Source organism: Leguminivora glycinivorella, chromosome 16, assembly GCF_023078275.1.
Source record: "Leguminivora glycinivorella isolate SPB_JAAS2020 chromosome 16, LegGlyc_1.1, whole genome shotgun sequence".
In the NCBI taxonomy this organism is placed as follows: domain Eukaryota; kingdom Metazoa; phylum Arthropoda; class Insecta; order Lepidoptera; family Tortricidae; genus Leguminivora; species Leguminivora glycinivorella.
In genome coordinates, this window is record NC_062986.1 from 15,629,966 (window position 1) to 15,652,777 (window position 22,812).

General features: G+C 35.1%; 2 protein-coding genes across 2 annotated transcripts in view; one reads left to right on the forward strand and one right to left on the reverse strand.

The window, feature by feature from the left end:
* LOC125234620 (guanine nucleotide exchange factor subunit Rich) overlaps positions 1 to 22,812 on the forward strand; it is a 90,107-nt gene that overhangs the window by 44,391 nt on the left and 22,904 nt on the right. The window lies entirely within an intron of this gene.
* LOC125234623 lies at positions 5,184 to 7,229 on the reverse strand. The gene is made up of 2 exons (XM_048140948.1): positions 5,935 to 7,229; positions 5,184 to 5,615 (listed from the first exon to the last, which is right to left on the reverse strand). Exons 1-2 carry the CDS (start codon positions 5,938 to 5,940, stop codon positions 5,250 to 5,252), a joined length of 372 nt encoding a protein of 123 aa, XP_047996905.1. The 5' UTR covers positions 5,941 to 7,229; the 3' UTR covers positions 5,184 to 5,249.

Genomic DNA, 22,812 nt, shown 5'->3' on the forward strand with positions numbered 1-22,812 from the left:
TAGCAGTACTTAACAGTACCTATAAAATGGATGGTCCTGGGTTTGAATCTCAAAAATGGCCAACATTTCTGTGAAGTGCTTATTATTATTTTTCTCTTCGTCTTTAAATGAATGAATGAAAATGTTTATATCAGATAAAAATATCCATATTTTTTAAATAAGACTTTAGACTATTGCTATTAAAAGTAATAATTGAGCAAATATATAATGACGTTACAATATATTTATGTGCATCTATTAAGTATTTATCCTCCTAATACAAACAGTCTAAAACTCTTGTTCCAATAAACATACATAGTTCGAAGTCATTATGAAATAATTGTTTTGCTCAAATAGGCTCCTTTTGTTGAGTGCTTAACTAAATGAACCCATGAGATTTTTTAGTTCGAACCATTGAAGGGAAGCTCCTTACTATGGAAACGATAGTGAACGACATCTATGGAAATTAGCGCAACCTAGCATAATAATATATTGGATAACACGATGCCTTAGAAGCATCTAATTAACGAAGTAGCTAGTTAGTACCATCCCTCACTAATAGAGGCCGCACTTGCAGTAAAACATCAATGATAATAAATATGATCTGATTACATTCCCCCTTGACATAGCTAAATAAGACTATAGTGTATTTTCTGCCGTTTCAGACTTTTACTGTTTAATTACAAAGTCCACAATTGTTAATCAAAAGGTGGTATTTACTTCGTTTATTATAAACGATAGGTCTACATCGCACTATCAAAGTTTTTGATGTTACTTCGTATAAATAAACGCCTTATAGACGACGTTGATGAGTCTCGACGACCGGGGACTCCAACGTTCACACTTTTCGGAATTGGCCAACCGACTTGTGTGCAATGTTGAATCAGATACTTAGGGAAACTCTGTATATACGCGGTCGATATATATGGATTTCCATGCCTGAAGAGGATTGTACTTAAATGATGCACGTAAAATGCGGCCTTACGCCGGGGTTGAGCACCTTGGAGGTCCATTCATGTTCTGTGACGCTGACGAGTTGATCAGACATGTTGTGTGAAAACGCCATAGTCAACCGAGCATTCGCTTGGAAGAGACTCGCACTCTGGGACTGGCCACCTCAGAGAGTGAGTTGCGTTAAGCTTTTGCATCTTTTTTCAAGAAACATACATTTTATAACGTGTTCTTATAACTGATATTCACTGAAGATTCAAATAAAGTGCTCTCAAAACACCTTTGTTTCAAGAGACGACAAGTAATTTGAATAGTATGTAACATAGAAAAAATCTTAGCCCGATGTTTGAGAGCCCGGATATATGAGTTTGTAAGCACTGGAACGATTTCGATCGCGAAACGCTCGAACGGTATGAAGTGATTTTAAACTTCCCAACGGTATGGCTAACATGATCATGCAAACGCGATTATTATAGCAAAACGATATCGATGTGGTTTAAACTTCCTAACGATGATGATACAATTCTTGCCCAGATATTTGAGGGTTAGGATGTATTTGGGAGTTTAGACCACTGGAATGAGTTTGAGCGAGAATCGCTCGAACGAAATGAAAGTGGTTTAAACTTCCCAAATATATACTACTCGTATTCGATTGGCAGTAAGATGAATGTGTTGTTGAAAGTCAAGTTTTTCGTCAAATGTAACGCCAAGGTATTTTATGGTTGAGGTTCGCTTAATATAGTCACAAGAGCAGTTTGGGATTGGGGTTCCGAAGGAAAAACATCTATGTATCACAATATTTGGCAAATTGGCAGGCGCGGAAGCTTTGGATTTGTGAAAGCATACAAACTTCGTTTTGTCAACATTCAAGGTCAGTAAATTGTGCTGAAGCCGATTTGCTACCACTGCCATTCCCTCCTCGGCAGATTTTACAGCTTTACTCCAGGTGTCTTCATGGAATAAAATAGCAGTGTCGTCTGCGTAGCATATCACGTCAGCCTGACCCAAATTTAAGTTAGCTATGTCATTCACATATAATATGAAGAGCGTGGGACCCAATATACTGCCTTGCGGGAAAATGAGTCGAGGTTTATGATTAAAACAATTTTTTTTAAATAGCCTATAGAATGTCCCACTGCTGGGCAAAGGCCTCTCCCCTAGATTTCCAATCCTCCCGATTAAGTGCAGCATCCGTCCAGTTGTTGAGAAAGGAGTCCAGGTCATCCCGCCATCTCTTTCCGGGCCGACCCCTCGGGCGTTTGCGTTTTAGCACCCACTTAATTAAAAACCACCCACCCGATTAAAAGTATCAAAATATTTATTTTTTACATTATTATTTGACATTGTTTAAAAATATTAATGTAACAAACCAATAGTTGAAGTATATGTATTTTATATTGAAATTTTAGTTTGAAAGTTTACAGCCTTAGACATTTTATTATGTTATAAAATTACGTGATTTCAGGTAATAGGGGCGCGTCAACACGCCTCTTGTATGCTACATTCCTTTTTCGTGAGTCTGGTTAATATCCTGAAAAACTCGTATTCAGAATATACATACTTAGATACGCAATAGTGCGGTTTTTGTACGAAGGTGTATTTGGTAGCTTTAGCCCCTTACTATAAAAACGAGCTTGTCAGACACGCAATATTGACAAGGGCTCATCCATAAATTACGTCACTCGTTAAGGGGGAGGGAGGGGTTCGACGAAGTGTTGCAATGTGTGACAAGAGGGTGGGAGGGGTCCTAAATTTCGTGAAACTTTATGAAAACCTCTTAAACATATACAAATACAGAATGTTCGGTAACCGGATGAAAAACCGAAAGTAGGAGATATTCTATATACATACATACATACATACAATCACGCCTGTATCCCATAAAGGGGTAGGCAGAACACATGAAACTACTAAAGCTTCAGTGCCACTCTTGGCAAATAAGGGGTTGAAAGAAAACGAAACTGTGACAATGCAGTGACAGGTTGCCAGCCTCTCGCCTACGCCACAATTTAACCCATATCCCATAGTCGCCTTCTACGACACCCACGGGAAGAAAGGGGGTGGTGAAATTCTTAACCTGTCACCACACAGGTCATTCTATATATGTAATTTAAATACATAAATGGAAAAAAGATTGATTTCTAACCGCTGTTTTGATTCAATAATATTTACGTGTAAATTTGCAAAATAAGTATGTGACGTCACACTAGGGAGGGGGGAGTCTCACAGATGTGACCAGCTGTGACAAGGAGGGGAGGGGTCAAAAATCATGATTTTTAGTGTGACGTAATTTATAGATGATCCCCAAGGAAAGATTCGCAACACCGTATAAGGTCCCTATTGAAGCGCGTGCAGTGCGTAGTTCTTTACCATATACCAAAGATACGAAACTGACAGTGAGTTAATTTTTGTTAACAACTTACGCTAATTGGGAGGTCCCAAATTCTGAAAATGCTCATAAACAACACATAACAAGCAATCATCGATTCTGGGTAGTTTTAGGTAAAATCTATTGAGGATGTCTTTTCATCAAATTCAATTGCTTGTAATGTTTTAGGAAGGGGAATAAATTAGTCCAACACGTAGTTAAAATGCTTTATTTTACACGTATAAAACACGTATAATCGTATATAAAATAATAGCTCCGTGTACATCACGTAACAGTAATAAAATAGACTAGTAACGTTTCAACTCACAGACCTCATACAGTAGCGTATAATAATATTTACAACATATCACTACACTACCATTTCTTACATTCTAGAAGTTTCTATTCATTTCTATATGACTTAAAGTTTCTTATGCTTCAATACAAGCGTTCTGCCCGCTAAGGAGATCGGACCCGTGGTCCATTTAATGAGTTTCCCATTGACGATTTTCTTGCTGTGAATGGTCGCGTATGGTCCCGGGCCTAGGGATAGAGGCAACAGGGGTCCGCTAAGTGGCACCCAGCCTCCGAAAGAGTGCGTTAGCGGGTCCCATGGGAGACTCCACTGTCCAAGCGTGGCAGGCTTGGGTAAGCCGATCGCTAGAGGAGCTGGACCGAAGCCGTAGTTCAAAGGCGCGATTAAAGGCAATGGTTTGATTGGGGTAAGCGGTATCTTCGCGATAGGGGCTAACGGCGCTATTACTCCTTGTGCTATTGGTACTTTCGCTATTGGTGCTATGATAGCTGCCTTGGACGGGTGGACGTTGGGGCCCAGTCGCTTGACGACCGCGTTGAAGCCGGTCTGCGGGTTGGCTTTGTAGTCGACGACTCGCAGGCTGCCGTCGGGCTCCACGAGCGAGTACGAGCCCTTGACTGCGTCGCCGTCCCGCACCTCCCATTGCGCCTTGTTGTCTTTCGTTAGGTGGTCATTGACTGCGTAATCGAAGGCGTACCGCGGATGGTTATCCTGTAAATGGGAAATGAGTGTTAAGGTCGAATTGATGCGTAAAGGTGATAAGGTGAGGTGGTGAATTGATAACACGTACCACTGCGACGGCCGCTGCAGGCGCAACAGGAACAACGCCGCTTGAAACTGTGGCCGCTAGTAGCGTCAGAGTTAACGCAGTCTGTAAATTAAAAATATAATCATTTGGCTTATATTGACCGGGATATAGACCGTGATTACCTTTTTGATTTTTGTCGAGCTCCCGATATAAGCCTAATGAAAATAACCGTGAATCATTCAAAACTCTTAATATAATCATTTATTAACTATTTATAATATTTGTAAAGATAATAGTTTTTACACAATAAAAAAATTCCAGATATTTGTAACTGTTTTAACTATGTTATGTACCAGTAAACAATAACATTTTATGTCCGACTTGAAATATCTTACACAAAAAATACCTATGAGTTGCTAATGTTGTTATTTATGTTCATTATTCGCAGTTAGTGAACACGTCTGAAAAAATTAAGTAGGCAATATTGTACTAGGTACATCTAGTTGACTCGTTTTACCTACCTATTCAAATATGTGCTAATTTTACATCAATTAAGGAAGTCATGTATTTAAGAGGGGGATATTTAGAATATTAGTAGGTAATTAACACGTATAACTATAATCGAGTTTTTGTATACATTGAGGTATGTAATCTGAAATCTCTAAATAGAAATGTCTACCCGATATGAGTAATGATTTTGATTTCGTACTGATGAGTTAGGTACTGTTCTCTTAATAAGATATTATTTTATAGTTTTATGTACCTACTCTAGGTAATTAACATTGAGGTAAAAGTTGGATATAGTTAAATGAAATTACGTGTACTTTTATAATGTTTATTAACTTAAGAACTATGTTCATATTACACAATCACATTAAATTGTACCCTTATTCGATGGTGTACCCATGTGGCGTATCTGAGGACAAACCTTCGTCTATCTTGTCAATTACTCTACGCGTTAATTCGTAAACTTGGTCTAATAACGTATTTTTCACTACATATTGGGCACACAGCTCGGCATTACATTTACATATATGTTCAAAGTTCTCATTCAATTTGTTACTGTCGTAAATTTCTATTTTGATGACTTTTGTACCTCCATTCCGATGTGGTTTTTTGATAAACGAGTAAACGGGTGTTGCCTTCCTCTTGACCCCCAAGGACAGACGTCTCACCCCTGACTCCCGTTCACTCTGACTTTGAGTTTGGGATGATGCCAAAGGAACGAAGTTGAATAGGTGTTCTGATGTATCCTGTAATTAATAATTAAGTTATTAGTTTAATGTTAACTACGAGTATTAACTTTTAATTAAATGAAAACTTGAAATAAGTTACATTAATAATAAAATATTTTATTGCACACAAAAAAAAAAACATAAGTTACAGAGAAATCCGATGAAATTAACGAAGTAGGTGACTACAGGTGGACTTAGCGCTAAGCAGACACATACATTAAAAATTGTATTTACTTAATTATTATTTTATATCAATTACGTATGAGTAATGTAACCATTATAATTTGAAATTATTTTATAATAATAATACAAACACTCACTCTAAAAAAATACTTACCGACATATTTTCCGTAGAACTAATCGCGTTGAATATATAAGAGTAAATAATATTTTCACTTATTTTCGGGGGTTTATATCTGAAATTATTGTGTTATTAGAGTTCAAAATCAAACGTTTAAAAAAAATGACATCACATTGTATTGAGATACGATTGGATTTACGATGTTAGCAATAATGCACTAAAGCAAATAAAATATACTAGCTCCGATCGCGACATTGTCTGTTTTTCTAAGATTAAAACCATAAAATGAATTTAATGAATAAAAAAAATATATGGTAAGTACCTTCACGTATTTGTTTTATATTATACACGGTGATCTGATTTTGCTGCGTTGTGGGATTTGCAATCGATGATTGTTTCCACCGACTAAGTGCTGAGTTGCGTTTTTCAATCACGTTGACAAATTTCATATAGGTATTGCGTTAGCTCCACGTGAATTTTCACTACTTAAGCTCCTCAGATCGATCCTCTTGATTCATTCCGCTACACAGGAAGCAAGGAAAACCCACTGTTCTCTCTACTGAAGCTACAAGGACATCATCATCATACAATGTAAGTGTGAATAAATGTATATTGTAATGTTGCTTATATAATTTTGACGACTTATCTGACCTACTGGTTAGTGACTAGCTACTAAGCCAGGGGCTTCTGGGTCGAATCTCAGTAAGGGTTTGTGTGATGAACACATATATTTGTTCCCGAGTCATGGTTGTTTTCTATGTGTTATTATGCGAGTACTCGCAACGCAAACTTACTGTAGGACTTAGTAAGAATATCCTATATTATTTATTTATTTATATTCGCAAAGTAACAAACTCGTAAAAATAATTAATCATTATTCAAATAAAACAACGTTAGAGTAATGGAGAATTATAATTATAAATGAATTATTTTAATAGCACATTATTTATTTTATTTCCAGGTCAAAACCCTCGTCCCACGCTGAAGATTTATATCTCTCATCCTCCACGGAGGAAGATTCGTCGGCACCGCCGCCGCCACCGCCGAAGGTTGACGTGATCGACAAAAAGAAAAATCCAAGCCGCCGACATCGACGAGCTCGAGCAAGAGGTAGGTGTATACATAAATATTAGATAGTTGTGTGTTCTCAAAACCATAAAATAGCCTTTACGTAGTATTCTAACGCAGATTATAAATTAATAATATTTTAATAGTAACTTATTTTTATTTCCAGGTCAAAACGTTCGTCCCATACCGATTCGTATCTCTCATCCTCCACTGAGGAAGATTTGCCAGCACCGCCACCGCTACCACCGAAGGCTGACGCGGTCGAAAAAAGAAAAATCCAAGCCATCGACATCGTCAGCAAGCTCGAGCAAGAGGGTCAGAATAGCTCCTGTGAAGCCGCGGCACGGCACTGCAGCGGAACTATTCGGTGCCGATAGCGATGACGAGGGATTAGAAGCGAACCAACCTGCAGGGGAGGGTAAATTATTATCGTACATTTCACGACGACTTGCGAACGGTTTTGCTCGTCAGACAAATCCTGATAAAGGGCACCCACTTTGTTGAGGTCAAAGTGTATAAATGCGATGATATTGAAAAGGTGACACCAGTAAATCGATGGCGTCATGCTGTAGTAAATATTAAAAACCGAACCGATGATAATACTGAAGCTTGGAGACACTTGGCTAATTTTATTCACGCAACGCGAAAGGAATACCGAACATGTGCACCGTCATTTGTTAGCAATTATTATTGATCAATTTAAGCCATCGTATATATCTCTTATTACCACACTTATTAGTGCATCTGTAATAAAATACGAGGATTATAAATAAATGACTAATAAATAACGAGCTGATATTTGTGGTATTCCTTTTACGTTCTGTGAATAATTTTAACTAAATGTTCAAACGTGTTAGAGTGAATTTATTTCTTTTTCGTACATAGAATTATTCCTTTTTGTAAAATATGGGACCAATTGCATAGATTGAACTATGCGTGGATCCAACTATCCTGAACACAACGTAAAAGTAATAGCACAGATGTGAGCCCTCATTTATTTGTTGACATCTATTAATAATGTTTTTTACCCATATTCATTTTGAATTACATTACCTATGTTATGAAATGGAATATAAGTATTATATAATACATACTTTAATTAATTATAAATGTATATCTATTGTAGTACTAATTTGGAATAAAATGATATCTATAAAGTGTGTTATTTTGTTTACAGTGGGATCACGTAACCGTCCGTTATCCAGAACTATTTTAATGAAATGTGACAAATGTCAAATTAAATTGCCTAAGAATGAATACAATGCCCATTTGAGAACTAATTTACATAAATCGAATTGCATATTGAAAACTGATTTGAATAATATTGAAATTATAGCAACAGCCTTTAAAAACAGAATAGTCACCTATCGTCTGAATGCAACACAAAATGAATACGTAACTCCTGAGACGTTTTTGTGTGATATCAAAAGTAACATTATGAAAGTTGTAGAAATGTCATTACGGGAACATAAAAGTATCAAAATAAACTATGAGCTTTTCGTTTACTTTACATTACCTCATTCAGGCAAACAACAGTTAAAGTCATTCAATACAAAATATGATGTTATTTATGAAAACACAAATATCAATGAACTGTTTGAAAATACGATTGAACATTTAAAAAATAAAGTTATAGAATTTGAGCACCGTGAATCAGGCTGGTCTTTTGTCGCAATAAGTCATTTAGAAGTTAACGTAAACAAGTATTGTCCGATGCGAGGAGGTACTTACATACCTTTACCCCCAAGTGTCAAAAATACTAAAAGCTGCATTAATATTCAAAACAACGATAATTGTTGCTTTTTATGGAGTATACTGGCTGGTCTATATCCTGCAAAGAATAATGTGTGTCGAACTAAATCATACCCGCACTATTCAGATGTTTTAAATATCGATGGAATGTCATTCCCATTATCAGTCAGCGATATACAGTTATTTGAAAAAAATAACCCTGATATAAGCATTTGTATATATGGATTGGATAATAAGTATGCAGTAACAGGTCCTCTATATAGATCCAAATCAAAGAAAAATAATCATTTTAATCTATTATATATTGAAGTCGTTGGTAAAGGACATTACTGTTTAATTAAAGACCTGGTACGATTAGTTAGAAGACAAGTAACTTTACATAGAGGCCACATGCATTTCTGTGACTCATGTTTGCAATTTTTTAAAAGCGATAATAAATTTAAAACACACCATTGTTCCGAAATTGTAACAGTTTTACCTAATGAAAATACTGTCATTCAATTTAAGAACTTCGAACGTAAACAAAAAATCAATTTTATTATATACGCTGATTTTGAAAGTATGTTAATTAATTGTAATTCAGACAGTAGTAAAAATACGCAAAACCTAAAAAAGCATGTCCCGACATGTTTCGGTTATTACATATGCTGCTCGCACGATGCAAGTTTGAATAAATATGTTTCTTACAGAGGTGAAGATTGTGTAAAAGTTTTTGTTGAATGGTTAATAAACGATATTCATGAAATTCACAACATACTAATTAAAAATAATCCTATGAATCCATTAACATATAAAGAAAAGTGTAATTATGAGAATGCTACACACTGTCATATTTGTAAGCAGTTTTTATTTGGTGACAAAGTCCGTGATCACGATCACATTACATCAGAGTACAGAGGTGCAGCTCATTCACTTTGCAATTTGAAATACAGAATCTGTTCCTTTATACCAGTTGTCTTACATAATTTGACGGGGTATGATAGTCATTTATTTATAGAAGAACTTGCAAAGTACCCCGGGTCTATCAAAATAATGCCACAGTCCAAGGAAAAATATTCAAGCATAACAAAAACTATATATTCTACTAACAAATCGAGCGCCAAACCAATTGAAATAAAGTTTATCGATTCTTTTCAATTTCTTAGTTCCAGTTTATTTGAGTTAACCAAAAGTTTGAATAAAGAGGATTTTGTTAACTTGTCTAAAGAATTTACTGATACCCACCACTTTCAGTTATTAACACGTAAAGGTGTTTATCCCTATGATTACATTGATTCCTGGTTGAAATATGAAGACAATAAACTACCGACAAAAGAAATGTTTTATAATACTCTAAAATCTAAACACATCTCAGATATTGATTATAATCATGCCGAAACTGTGTGGTCAGCTTTTAATATAATGACTTTAGGGGAATATACTGATTTATACTTAAAATGTGACGTCTTGTTGTTAAGCGATGTGTTTGAACATTTTAGAAATACAAGTTTGAAGCATTATAATCTAGACCCAGCCTATTATGTATCTGCACCTAATTTAAGTTGGGATGCTATGCTTTTGTTTACAGACGTAAAATTACAGTTAATACACGACTTAGAAGTATATCAGATGATAGAAAGAGGGATACGTGGTGGATTAGCCCAGTGTTCTCTTCGGAATTCAAAAGCAAACAATAAATACACCCCTGATTTTGATACTTCTAGACCCACCTCATATTTGATGTATCTGGATTGTAACAATCTCTATGGTTATGCTATGAGACAAAAATTACCTGTATCAGACTTTGAGTTTTTAACTTTAGATCGGGTTAGAAATTTTGACATACTGACTATACCAGAAAACGGTGAACATGGATACATTTTAGAAGTTGACATGAGTTATCCTGATCATTTACACGATCTGCATGCCGATTTGCCTTTTGCACCTGAAAGGTTTGTTCCCCCAGGTGGGAAGTCAGAAAAGTTAATTGCAAATTTATATGACAAATACAACTATATCATTCATTTCGTACATTTGAAGGAATGTTTAAAGAACGGGTTAGTGTTACAGAAAATACATCGCATTCTACGTTTTAGACAGTCTAACTTCTTACAAAAATATATTGATCTAAATACTCGATTACGACAAGAAGCTTCTACTTCATTTGAAAAAGACTTTTTTAAACTATTAAATAATGCTATATTTGGAAAAACAATTGAAAATAAGCGAAAACATTTACATGTTCAATTAGCAATAAAATGGAAAGACAATGACAATAAAACAAACAAACACTTAGGTGCAGAAAAAATATTATTAAAACCTAATGTAAAGAATGTATCCATATTTAATGAAAACTTTGTGGCTGTTCAATTAAGTCCTGAAAAAATTTGTTTAGACCGCCCGATTTATATTGGATTTACAGTTTTAGAATTGGCAAAAACACATTTATATCAATTTCATTATAATTTCATTAAAAAAACGTACAAAGAAAACGTGAAACTCTGTTATACTGATACTGATAGCCTTCTTTATAACATTATTACTGATGACTTTTACAATGATCTAAATAAAAACATATCAAAATATGATACTAGTAATTATGACCACAATAACCCTTATGGTATACCTAAACTAAATGCTAAAGTACCTGGTTTATTTAAAGATGAATTTGGTGGTACGGTAATTACTGAATTTATTGGATTAAGAGCAAAACTGTACTGTTTAAAAAATGTAAAGAAGACAATAACGAAAGCAAAAGGTGTCACAAAACCTATAACGAATAAATTAAGAATTAAACATTTTGACAAAGTTTTGCAAACAAAAAAAGTGTATACCCATAATATGAATATGATTCGATCAATCAAACATGTTTTATATTCACAGCAAGTTGATAAAGTAGTTTTAAACTGCAACGATGATAAAAGGCAGATATTGCCTGACAATATACAAACATTACCATGGGGGCACTGTAAGACTATATTTTAAATTATATAATAATGTGATACAAAAATTTGTTTTTGTTTGTTTTTTTTTGTACCTATCTGTAATAATCTCCAGAAATTTAATAAATTTATTTACTCTGTTAATCAATTGTTTTATTTATGTTAAGACATATCCTATAAAAAGCGTTGAGATATCATATTTTTTTCATAATAACAATGAAATTCATTAAGCATACCCAAACTCTGGAAGTAAATAATATAATCGTTGAAAATGACGTGCATAAAAATACAAGACATAGTACATTATTACCTAATACAATCCGCTGTATAATATGTGGACCTTCAAACTGTGGTAAAACTAATGTAATATTAAATTTATTATTACATGAAAATGGTCTAAAGTTTAAAAATATCTATTTGTATTCAAAGACCGCTTTTCAGCCAAAATATCGCTACCTCCAACTAATTATGGAGAAAATTCCAGATGCTAACTTTTTAATATTTAATGACAATAAAGACGTTATCCATCCAAATGATGCTATGACCAATTCAATCATGATTTTCGATGATGTTGTATGTGAAAATCAAGTGAACATTAGGAATTACTTTGCTATGGGAAGACATCGACAAATTGATTGTTTTTATTTATCGCAAACTTACTCCAAAATTCCGAAGCAACTGTTAAGAGACAATGTGAATCTCTTAATTGTTTTTAAACAAGATGATACTAACTTAAAACATATATACAATGAACATGTAAACACCGATATGGATTGGATAAAATTTAAAGAACTTTGTTCAATTATATGGGATGATTGTTTTAGCTTTTTATTAATTAATAAAGATTGTACACTAGATAAAGGACGATATAGACAGGGGTTTGATACATTTATTTACTTTTAAATTTCCCATTATTTAATGTTTTAAATGTTGACGAAGGCTCACTTGAAACTGAGTGCTCGTATTAAAAGGTTGGTGTCAAGACTGCTGAAATGGATACACATTTAAAAGATCAACTTATCAAAGCAGTAGATAACATAAAAAACAAAATAAAGAAGATAAATAATGAAGAACATGAAAATAATATTAATTTAAAAAAGTTTTTAAACCTATTACTGAACCATTAGAAAACCTCGTTATGCAAAGTTCTTTTGTTAAACCAGCTATTAACATGACTACAAGTACAGATACGAGTGACAAATCTCAGAATTTAAATGATTCTATAGGATACAAAAATTTCAAAGAGATAATTGCTCCTGATCAGCATTCAGAATATTATGAATACTCTAATGTTAGTAATAAAACTTCTCAAGAACAAAATAATGATACACTTCTATCTCTAAAAAAAGAAGACATGATTGATTTATATGAGGACATCAATATACCATTCGGGATTCGTAGCACGAATAAAAAGTTGATGATGGGTAATTCTGATGTATACTTGTCTTTGGTAAATAAGACTTCCGATACTGAAAAACAATATGTTATTACTATAGACAACAAAAAATTTGAATTAACCGCAGGGTTGAAAGAACTATTGATGCGAAACAAACCCAATCTCAGTCTTGTTACTGAAAAAGATAAAACTGAATACAAAGAAATGTTAACCCGTACAAACGCACATAAACGAGATTTTGATCCAAACGGAAAATTAAAAGGAGACAAAGGTATAAAATATTGCAGTATTATCAAACCTCTCTTTTCACAATTACTTGACACTAACATTAAAACAGGTGGTAACTTACCTGCATTAAAACATTATAAAAGTAACACAGATTATATTTATTGGGATGATCCAAATGAATTAATTGAAAGGCTTAAACTTTTGATTGCATCCAAAGACGCTGGAAACACCAACCATGATAATGAAATTATATCAATTATTGAAGAATTAAAGGAAGCCGGTATTGTAAAGCAATAAAATAAATTGAAATATTATGTTAATGCTCAGTGAATAAATAAACGTGTCTTAGACATGACAAATAACAATGATATTTATAATTGTAAAGCAGAATTTAATAAAGTATTAAGTATAAAGGAGGAAAATATATTATCTAATACAATAAATACAGAAATAATAAACAAAATCGATGCCTGTATGAAAAAGGTGATGAATATAGATAAAAACATTTCGGTTTTAATGAATCGAGTAACAAAAGTTGAAAAGAATATTTCTAACAAAGAATTTGAATATAATATTAATAAACATTATGAGCAAAGCGGACGTCGTAAATGAAATTCATAAAAATGCAAGGGTGAATTTTCCTCGAAGAAGCGTCATTTTAAGAGATATTGATGACCTCTGGCAAGCAGATTTAATAGATATGCAGACTTTTTCAAAACTGAATGCTGGTTATAAGTACATATTAGTGATTATTGACTGTTTCTCAAAATACGCTTGGGCATTTCCACTCAAACGTAAGACTAAAGAAACCGTATCCAAAATGTTTGAAACATTATTATCAAGAGGACGTAAACCAATCAATTTACAAACAGACAGGGGTAATGAATTTTATAATAGTAATTTCAGAAAAGTTGTTCAAAAATATAATATTAATCATTACTCTACATTTTCCACCAAAAAGGCATCAATAGTTGAAAGACTTATAAGAACTCTTAAAGCTAAGCTGTATAAGGAGTTTAGTCTGAAGGGTAATTATAAATGGGTCGATGGAACTCTTGACCAGAAAGTTTCAGAATATAATCATACTTTTCATAGGACGGTGGGAAGAGCGCCGATCACGATCAATCGTAGTAATAAAGGAGTTGTATTACAAAGATACATTAAGAATTTACTAACAAAGAAAAACCCGGTTTGCAAAAGGTTTCGTATTGGAGATTTTGTAAGAGTTAGCAAGTATAAAGGATGTTTCGAGAAACGATTTACCCCTAATTGGTCAACAGAAATATTTAAGATAACTAATGTTCGAAATACTAACCCCACTACATATTATCTAGAAGACGCCAAGCGTAGGCCTATTTTAGGAGCATTCTATGCGCAAGAAATTCAGAAAACTTTGCATCCTCAAGTTTATCTTGTTGAAAGAGTGTTAAAACGTAAAGGAAATAAAGTATATGTTAAGTGGCTCGGCCTTCCACCGAGTGAAAATAGTTGGATTGATAAGACAAATCGTTTGTAATCGGGTTTAAATTTACTTTCACTGTTTTGTACACTCATTTGTATTTCAAACTCTACACTATAGAGACCAGTACAGACATATCCAACATTTAAATCTATTTCATAAAAAATGAAACGCACGAGAAATAATTCTGAAAACGAAAATAAGAAGAAACTTAGCAATCAGAAATTTGGAGCTGGCTTAAAGAAAACTTTTAATAATCTTGTTTCACACACTAAAAGACATATCAGTAATCTAAAGCCAAAATGTAAGAACATGCTAATGGAATTAGCGTATGCTGCTGCTCAAGAATTAGCATCGGACTTGCCTATACAATTACCCAGAGTGATACCAGTACCTAAAACTGGCGGATTTCTACCATTGATTCCAATTTTAGCAGGATTATCGGCTACAGGAAGTTTAGCAGGAGGTGTTGCGGGAATAAGAAAAGCTATTAACCATTATAAATCAGCAAAACGACAACTAGCTAAATTAAAGAGACATAATATGAAAATGGAGGGTAAATGTATTGGAAAAGGAGTGCATCTTAAACCCTACAAGGGTGGACTAGGAATTTATGTTACAAATAAAAAAAACTAGATGGCAGGCTACCCAATAGAGCATTGAGTAATATCGATATAATAAAACATTCGAAAAGTATTCCTTACTTTCGTGGTGTATTCATGAGAGATGAATTACCACCAAAACCATTACCGATGGAATGTGGTGTGATTAATTTAGATTCATCTGAAAATAACGGTACTCACTGGGTAGCCTATGGAAAAAATAAAAATTATATTGAATATTTTGATAGTTACGGAAATTTAAAACCTCCAAAGGAATTCATAAAATATATGGGAGCTAATATACGCTATAATTACGATAATATACAAAAAAATCATTTATTTAACTGTGGGCATTTATGTTTAAAATTTCTTAATTCATTCTGGCAGAAATATTATTAAATAAGTAAACTTATGTGTTTAATAAGACCAAAAACATAATACAACAATATTATAATAAACGATATCTTCTACCGTATCACATTCAACCTCGAACAGTGTCTAGAATCGGGTGTTAAGCATACGTTTACATAATTTTACCTTACAAAATCAAGTGATACATTATGTATGTTTTCAATAAAAGCGGAATTACAAGAATACCATCGAATATTCAACTCCCAGTCTTCAAAGGAGCAAGTCGATTAAATTCTAGCAAGAGAATTACTAAGAGCAATAAGTTATTTCTTCGTTCTCTTGGGTTTAAAATAAAATAAAATACTTATAATAAGATGTTGCATATCACAGATATTCCACAACAAGATAATTCAATTGAAAGCTATACCATCCATTCATACAATCCCTACAATCATAGCTTTAAGGAAAATGACGAAATCAGGATACCTATAAATCAACAAGATGTGTATGTATTACCATCTGCAAGCTCCATTTACATTGAAGGGTATGCAAGTGTATGGCGAGTAGATGCTGGTGGGAAAAAAATAACAAAAGATGTAAATTTTACAAATAACCCCATATTATTTTTGTTCAAAGATATAAGTTACGAACTAAATGGGATTGAAATTGACCGGAATAAAAATTGCGGGATTACTACAACGATGAAATCTCTTATTTCAATGAATGAAGGAGAAAGTAAGAACGCTGCATTGTGGGGTTGGGATCTAAGCGGGAGTATTCTAAAGCAAGGTCATTTCTCCATTATAATACCTCTGAATAAAGTGCTTGGCTTCGCGGAAGATTATAATAAGATTTTAGTCAACTGTAGGCATGAACTTGTACTAAACAGAAGTAATTCAGTTTTAAATAGTGTTGTACTTGAAGAAAATGATCAAGTTCAAATTGATATCCATAAAATCCAATGGCGGGTACCACATGTTAGAGTTTCTGACCGTAATAGATTGCCACTACTAAAGTGCTTAGAGAAAGATCGATCTATACAACTAGCATTCCGGAATTGGGATTTGTATGAATATCCACTTTTACCTAAAACAACAAAACATGCATGGTCAGTAAAAACCGCTTCCCAGTTAGAAAAGCCTAGATATGTTATATTAGCATTACAGACTGATAAAAAATTAAGTAGGCAATATATTCGATTAGCTACTTATGTTTTTATGAATGTAGCCAGCATTTACTAGAGCCGGTTCACAGTGGGCCTGAATAACCCGAAAGATTTCAACCACGCGTATCTGATGTAAGAACAAGACAAAATTTTATGTGACTTGTAATTTTTGAAGAAATACTTTTGTTTTCTTTTTTTTTTAGGTATTTTTAACAAAAAGTCTATCTGAATAAGGTAATTCTTTATGGATATTACAATTTGTTAATAGACTATGTCATTGCCGCGTTATTTATTGCAACTGATAACTGATCTTTTTTAAACGGGAGGTCCGGGAGGAATACAAGAACAGCTCTAGTCCTTGGCATTGTTCTTAACAACTAACAGACTATTAAAAGGTTAAAGTTTACAAAACGTCTTAGTGTCAAGATCACGATTGAGTTTATCACTTATTAGCTTATCACACATTTTCGAACAATTAAACAAATTACCAATATCGTCGTCATGTCGGTCCCGTCTGTGAGCTGTCGTAATAATGAGTATTTTACCAGAATACAATGCTTTTATACGACGGCCCATCGACGTAGACTCCTGAAAAACTGGCGCGACCCGTTGGTTCGACAAGTGTTCGAGTTATGCGACCCCTGCATGATTGGCTGCTATTAGCGCTCGATCGGGTTGTATCTACTTAGCTTTAGGGTTACGAAAATGTGTTTCCTGTGTAAGGAAACCTTCTTTTTAACATTCATCGTTATCATCATCATCATCATATCAGCTCTTTATCGCCCACTGCTGAGCATAGGCTTCTCCTCTAGTACGTCACTTCTCCCGGTCCTGGGTTAGTCTCATCAAGTTGTGACCCGCTATTTGCCGGATGTCGTCGATCCAACGAGTCAACGCGCAACGGATGCCAGGCGTTTTAGTCCACCTGCCATCACTCTGCCTAGCAACATGTACATGTCGGGACATGTACATGTTGCTAGGCAGAGTCGCCCAAGTCGCCCAACTCCATTTTAGTTTTGTAATAACGAAACCCGCGTCTTGCACCTTTTTAACAGTATGATCATCTACCTAATTATATTTTCCTTCCCTTATTTGGGTACTTTATTTAAGGCAGAGACTGAGATGACCAACGATTTGGTACCGATTTCAAACTTATCACTTGCTGGCGCCTACTTTTCTGTCAATGTCTTGGGGTCTGGAACTGGTCTGGTACAACATACACAATTGATAATTTCATCATCTAAGCAGGGCCTGATTGACGATTAACCACATTTAACTTATGTCCTTGACCACACAACGACCAAAATTGGAAATCACATTCAGTTTATTACCGTAGGTACCTACACCTACACTAAATTCCGAATTCAAATATGTTTCACTGAGGCGCCAACTGACGATCAATCCGGCAACGGCTTGACAGTTCTTCGGCGCTGTCACTGACAGCCCGTTGCCATCCGGCGGACTAATTGGCAGTGCACCCGCTTCCATAGCATTGAATATAGTTACTGTGACTGTCATATGTACGGGAAAACATCCTTATTTTGTATGTAACGATCGAGGCGTGTTACGGTATATTTGGCGCTTTGGCTGTCACCAATAATATTCGATGCCGACTGTACAGTCAAACAATTGGAACCCTAGGCCACTGTAGAACTTTGTCATAGTGACGTTATAAATCAGATTGTAAGAAATCTCTTACTGCTTGTCATCTTGACATGGTTGTAGAGTGGCCTAGGGTTCCAATTGGTTGACTGTACACGTACAGATGGGAATGGGACGACATTATTGTGTATTAGTTGGGCGGAACCATCGCTACTCCGGTGTAACTCACAATTGACCGCAAAAGTATTTTCCCCTCACTAGCTCGGAAACACGTGTTTTGTCCTTTAATACCAGCGGGTAAAAACGCATTTTATCCACTAGTGGGTAAAGTAATTTGACCTTGAATAAAGTCAAATTAACTGCTTTAAAATTGATAAAAGTAGGTGAATCTAGTAATAAAGATGATTTACCACCTGTGGAACTACTGGAAGCAGTGATAAACGCATTTTTTGCGTTGTAGTTTCCTCGCTATAGTGAGGGGAAAAGTTTTGTGTTACACTCGGGTGCAAATGTATTTTACTTCTCGTGTGTTAAAAAACTCGCAAGTTCAGGATTCTATTCTCGAACCACTCGCTTCGCTCGTGGTTCAACTATAGAATCCCTTCACTTGCTCGTTTTTCAATTCCACACTCGGCGTTAAAATACAACTTTGCCCCCTTGTATAACAAATAACTATTATTTAACGTTTAGAGCTTGTCTAGGGCAATTTATTACAACATTGGTATACAACACGCGTGGATTAACATTGTAGTGCACTTTTTATCATTGCTAATTTGTATGTTCCTAATCTAACAGCCAGCAGTAACTGTATAGCATTCATCGTGGCAAGGCGCCTTAGTGCGTTTTACATTATCCGATCCGATATCAGATGTAGGACCGATATCCCGTACATTTAAGCTGCCATCTTTGATTTTTGCCTTTGAAATCTTTCCGACATCCGATATCGGATCGGATAATGTGAAAGCGTGCTTTGGATGTTACTCACATATGTATTTGCTAATTCAGTTCTTCCAATATTTATACCCATAGACTTACCACAGCAAAGAGAAGAGGATCGAGGAATAAAGAATTACTGTCAAAGTAAAATGTGTAGTCATAGTGCATAGAATAAACACAGGATTAAACAATAAAAAGTACTTTGAACCTCTGGCTCAGTTATGCTCCATGTGTCGACGATATAACAGATCGTTGTACAAAAATAAATAAATGTAAAAATAAAAAAAAATAATAGTAAATATGTCTAAACGATTGCATTTAGTAACATGACATAAACATAAATTGCTATTACAAGGATATGTGTTCAAATTGTCAAGTTAGCGTCATCTATTATAAGTATTTTAACGCGCGCAAGTTAATACACACATCAATTGCGACTCAATGTTTAATCTAACCTGTGACATAATTATTCAATTAATGATTTCCCTAGTCCAGTAACCGTTCTAAGCCCGTTCCAAGGTCACTGTACATTTAGCTATATTATTATAATTACTTGGTTACCGGCCCTTTCGATTGCGCCAAGGTGACCGCCTCCGCTCCGCTGGGCCTGCCCGAATTCCCGATCGCTGACTGTTATCAATGTTATCATTCTAATTAGGCGACATGTAAACAAACATTATATTTTAACGATTTTTCGTTAATTTTAAATACATCGAATAACAAGAGCTACTATTTCAAGTGTAATTTAGGTAGATAGATTATAAAGACATGGATATAATACCAATAAAAACCGGCCAAGAGCGTGTCGGGCCACGCTCAGTGTAGGGTTCCGTAGTTTTTCGTATTTTTCTCAAAAACTACTGAACCTATCAAGTTCAAAACAATTTTCCTAGAAAGTCTTTATAAAGTTCTACTTTTGTGATTTTTTTCATATTTTTTAAACATATGGTTCAAAAGTTAGAGGGGGGGGGGGGACGCAATTTTTTTTCCTTTAGGAGCGATTATTTCCGAAAATATTAATATTATCAAAAAACGATCTTAGTAAACCCTTATTCATTTTTAAATACCTATCCAACAATATATCACACGTTGGGGTTGGAATGAAAAAAAATATCAGCCCCCACTTTACATGTACGGGGGGTACCCTAATAAAACATGTTTTTCCATTTTTTATTTTTGCACTTTGTTGGCGTGATTGATATACATATTTGTGCCAAATTTCAGCTTTCTAGTGCTTACGGTTACTGAGATTATCCGCGGACGGACGGACGGACGGACGGACGGACGGACGGACGGACGGACGGACGGACGGACGGACGGACAGACAGACATGGCGAAACTATAAGGGTTCCTAGTTGACTACGGAACCCTAAAAATCAGTTTCCAAAGCCATTACTCACGGTATAAACTTCCAACCCCAGACTACAGAAAGAGTCAATAAATTGGTGCTGGCAGGGCATATACGGAATCTTGAAGAACATAGGAGTAATGGTACAAGTTCTTCGAGCTAGTGATATGGTATTCGCTAAACCTCCGTCCCGTTAATGCCATATAAAACAAATCTAAACGTAAGTACCTAGTCATGTCCGCGGCCGCAGAAATATCCGACACGGGCCTATTCCCAGGCTAGGCCTGAATCTTTAAGCATACTTAATCTTTTACGGTAGGAAAAATACTAACAGCGTATTGAACAATATTAGGTAAAGAAAGTTTAAATATAATTTATTATAATGTTTTGTTTTGACATGTCACTTAAGTTTTCTTTTCACCGTAGCTATCCATTTAGTTCTTTGATCCAATTTCCAGTGTGCTCTAAGAAACGCATAGAACGTGCAACGACTATTTATGCCATTATTTTTACAATTAACAACGAAACAACATTGATGCCCCATATCAAACATTACACATTGTATTATATTTTATGAGTTTTGATAGATGACAACCACAATCAGTGTCGATTTTGACCACCGCAAGCACTGCGATCGCTTTGCTTACCCCCTCCATGCACTTCGCACGAAGCCAATATAAAACAAATCTAAACGTAAGTACCTAGTCATGTCCGCGGCCGCAGAAATATCCGACACGGGCCTATTCCCAGGCTAGGCCTGAATCTTTAAGCATACTTAATCTTTTACGGTAGGAAAAATACTAACAGCGTATTGAACAATATTAGGTAAAGAAAGTTTAAATATAATTTATTATAATGTTTTGTTTTGACATGTCACTTAAGTTTTCTTTTCACCGTAGCTATCCATTTAGTTCTTTGATCCAATTTCCAGTGTGCTCTAAGAAACGCATAGAACGTGCAACGACTATTTATGCCATTATTTTTACAATTAACAACGAAACAACATTGATGCCCCATATCAAACATTACACATTGTATTATATTTTATGAGTTTTGATAGATGACAACCACAATCAGTGTCGATTTTGACCACCGCAAGCACTGCGATCGCTTTGCTTACCCCCTCCATGCACTTCGCACGAAGCCAATATATGTATTGATATGATAATATGCTATGTATTATATTGGTTGGCATACCTAGTTGTCATGCTTTCTAAATTATTTTTCTTACTGCACCCACATTCGCGAATTTCTGTTTTGCCCTATGGTTGACTGGTAGAGAATGCCTTAAGGCATTTAGTGTGCAAAAAAGTTTAAATAAATAATTATATAGGTAGATAGTATAATGCAGAAGAAATGTTTTTATTACTTTCGTAATAATGGGCTTGAGAGTATCACGTTGTAGGCAGATCAACTTGAGAGAACTGTGAAGGAATTTCATAGATACGAAACTAAAGGCTTACGTCAGCAGGGTTACCTATAGCACATGGTTGCCGCGAGAGTATGTCGCCGCGAGATAGAGCATACGTCTTTTTTTTTAGTATGGATTGGTCAGACGTTTGACCACGATCACACCTGATGGTAAGTGATGATGCGGTTTACGGTGGAGCACGCTTACCTATGAGATACCTATTTACTCTGGCTTCAAAGAGACCTGGATTGTACTCGTGCGGAAACACAGACTCAGGCAGGGCATTCTACTCCTTGGCGGTTCGCAAAAGAAATGTTGAAGCGAAACGCTTAGTGCGTATTTTTGGAATACTGATTCTAATTGTATCAATGAGAACATGAGATGCCATTCAACCCGGCTCAACTTTTATAGTAGGGTTTAAACATTTTTTCCCCTCACTAGCTCGGAAACACGTGTTTTGTCCTTTAATGGCAACGGGTAAAAACGCATTTTATCCACTAGTGGGTAAAGTAATTTGACCTTGAATAAAGTCAAATTAACTGCTTTAAAATTGGTTAAAGTAGGTGAATCTAGTAATAAAGATGATTTACCACCTGTGGAACTACTGGAAGCGGTGATAAACGCATCTTTTGCGTTGTAGTTTCCTCGCTATAGTGAGGGGAAAAGTTTTGTGTT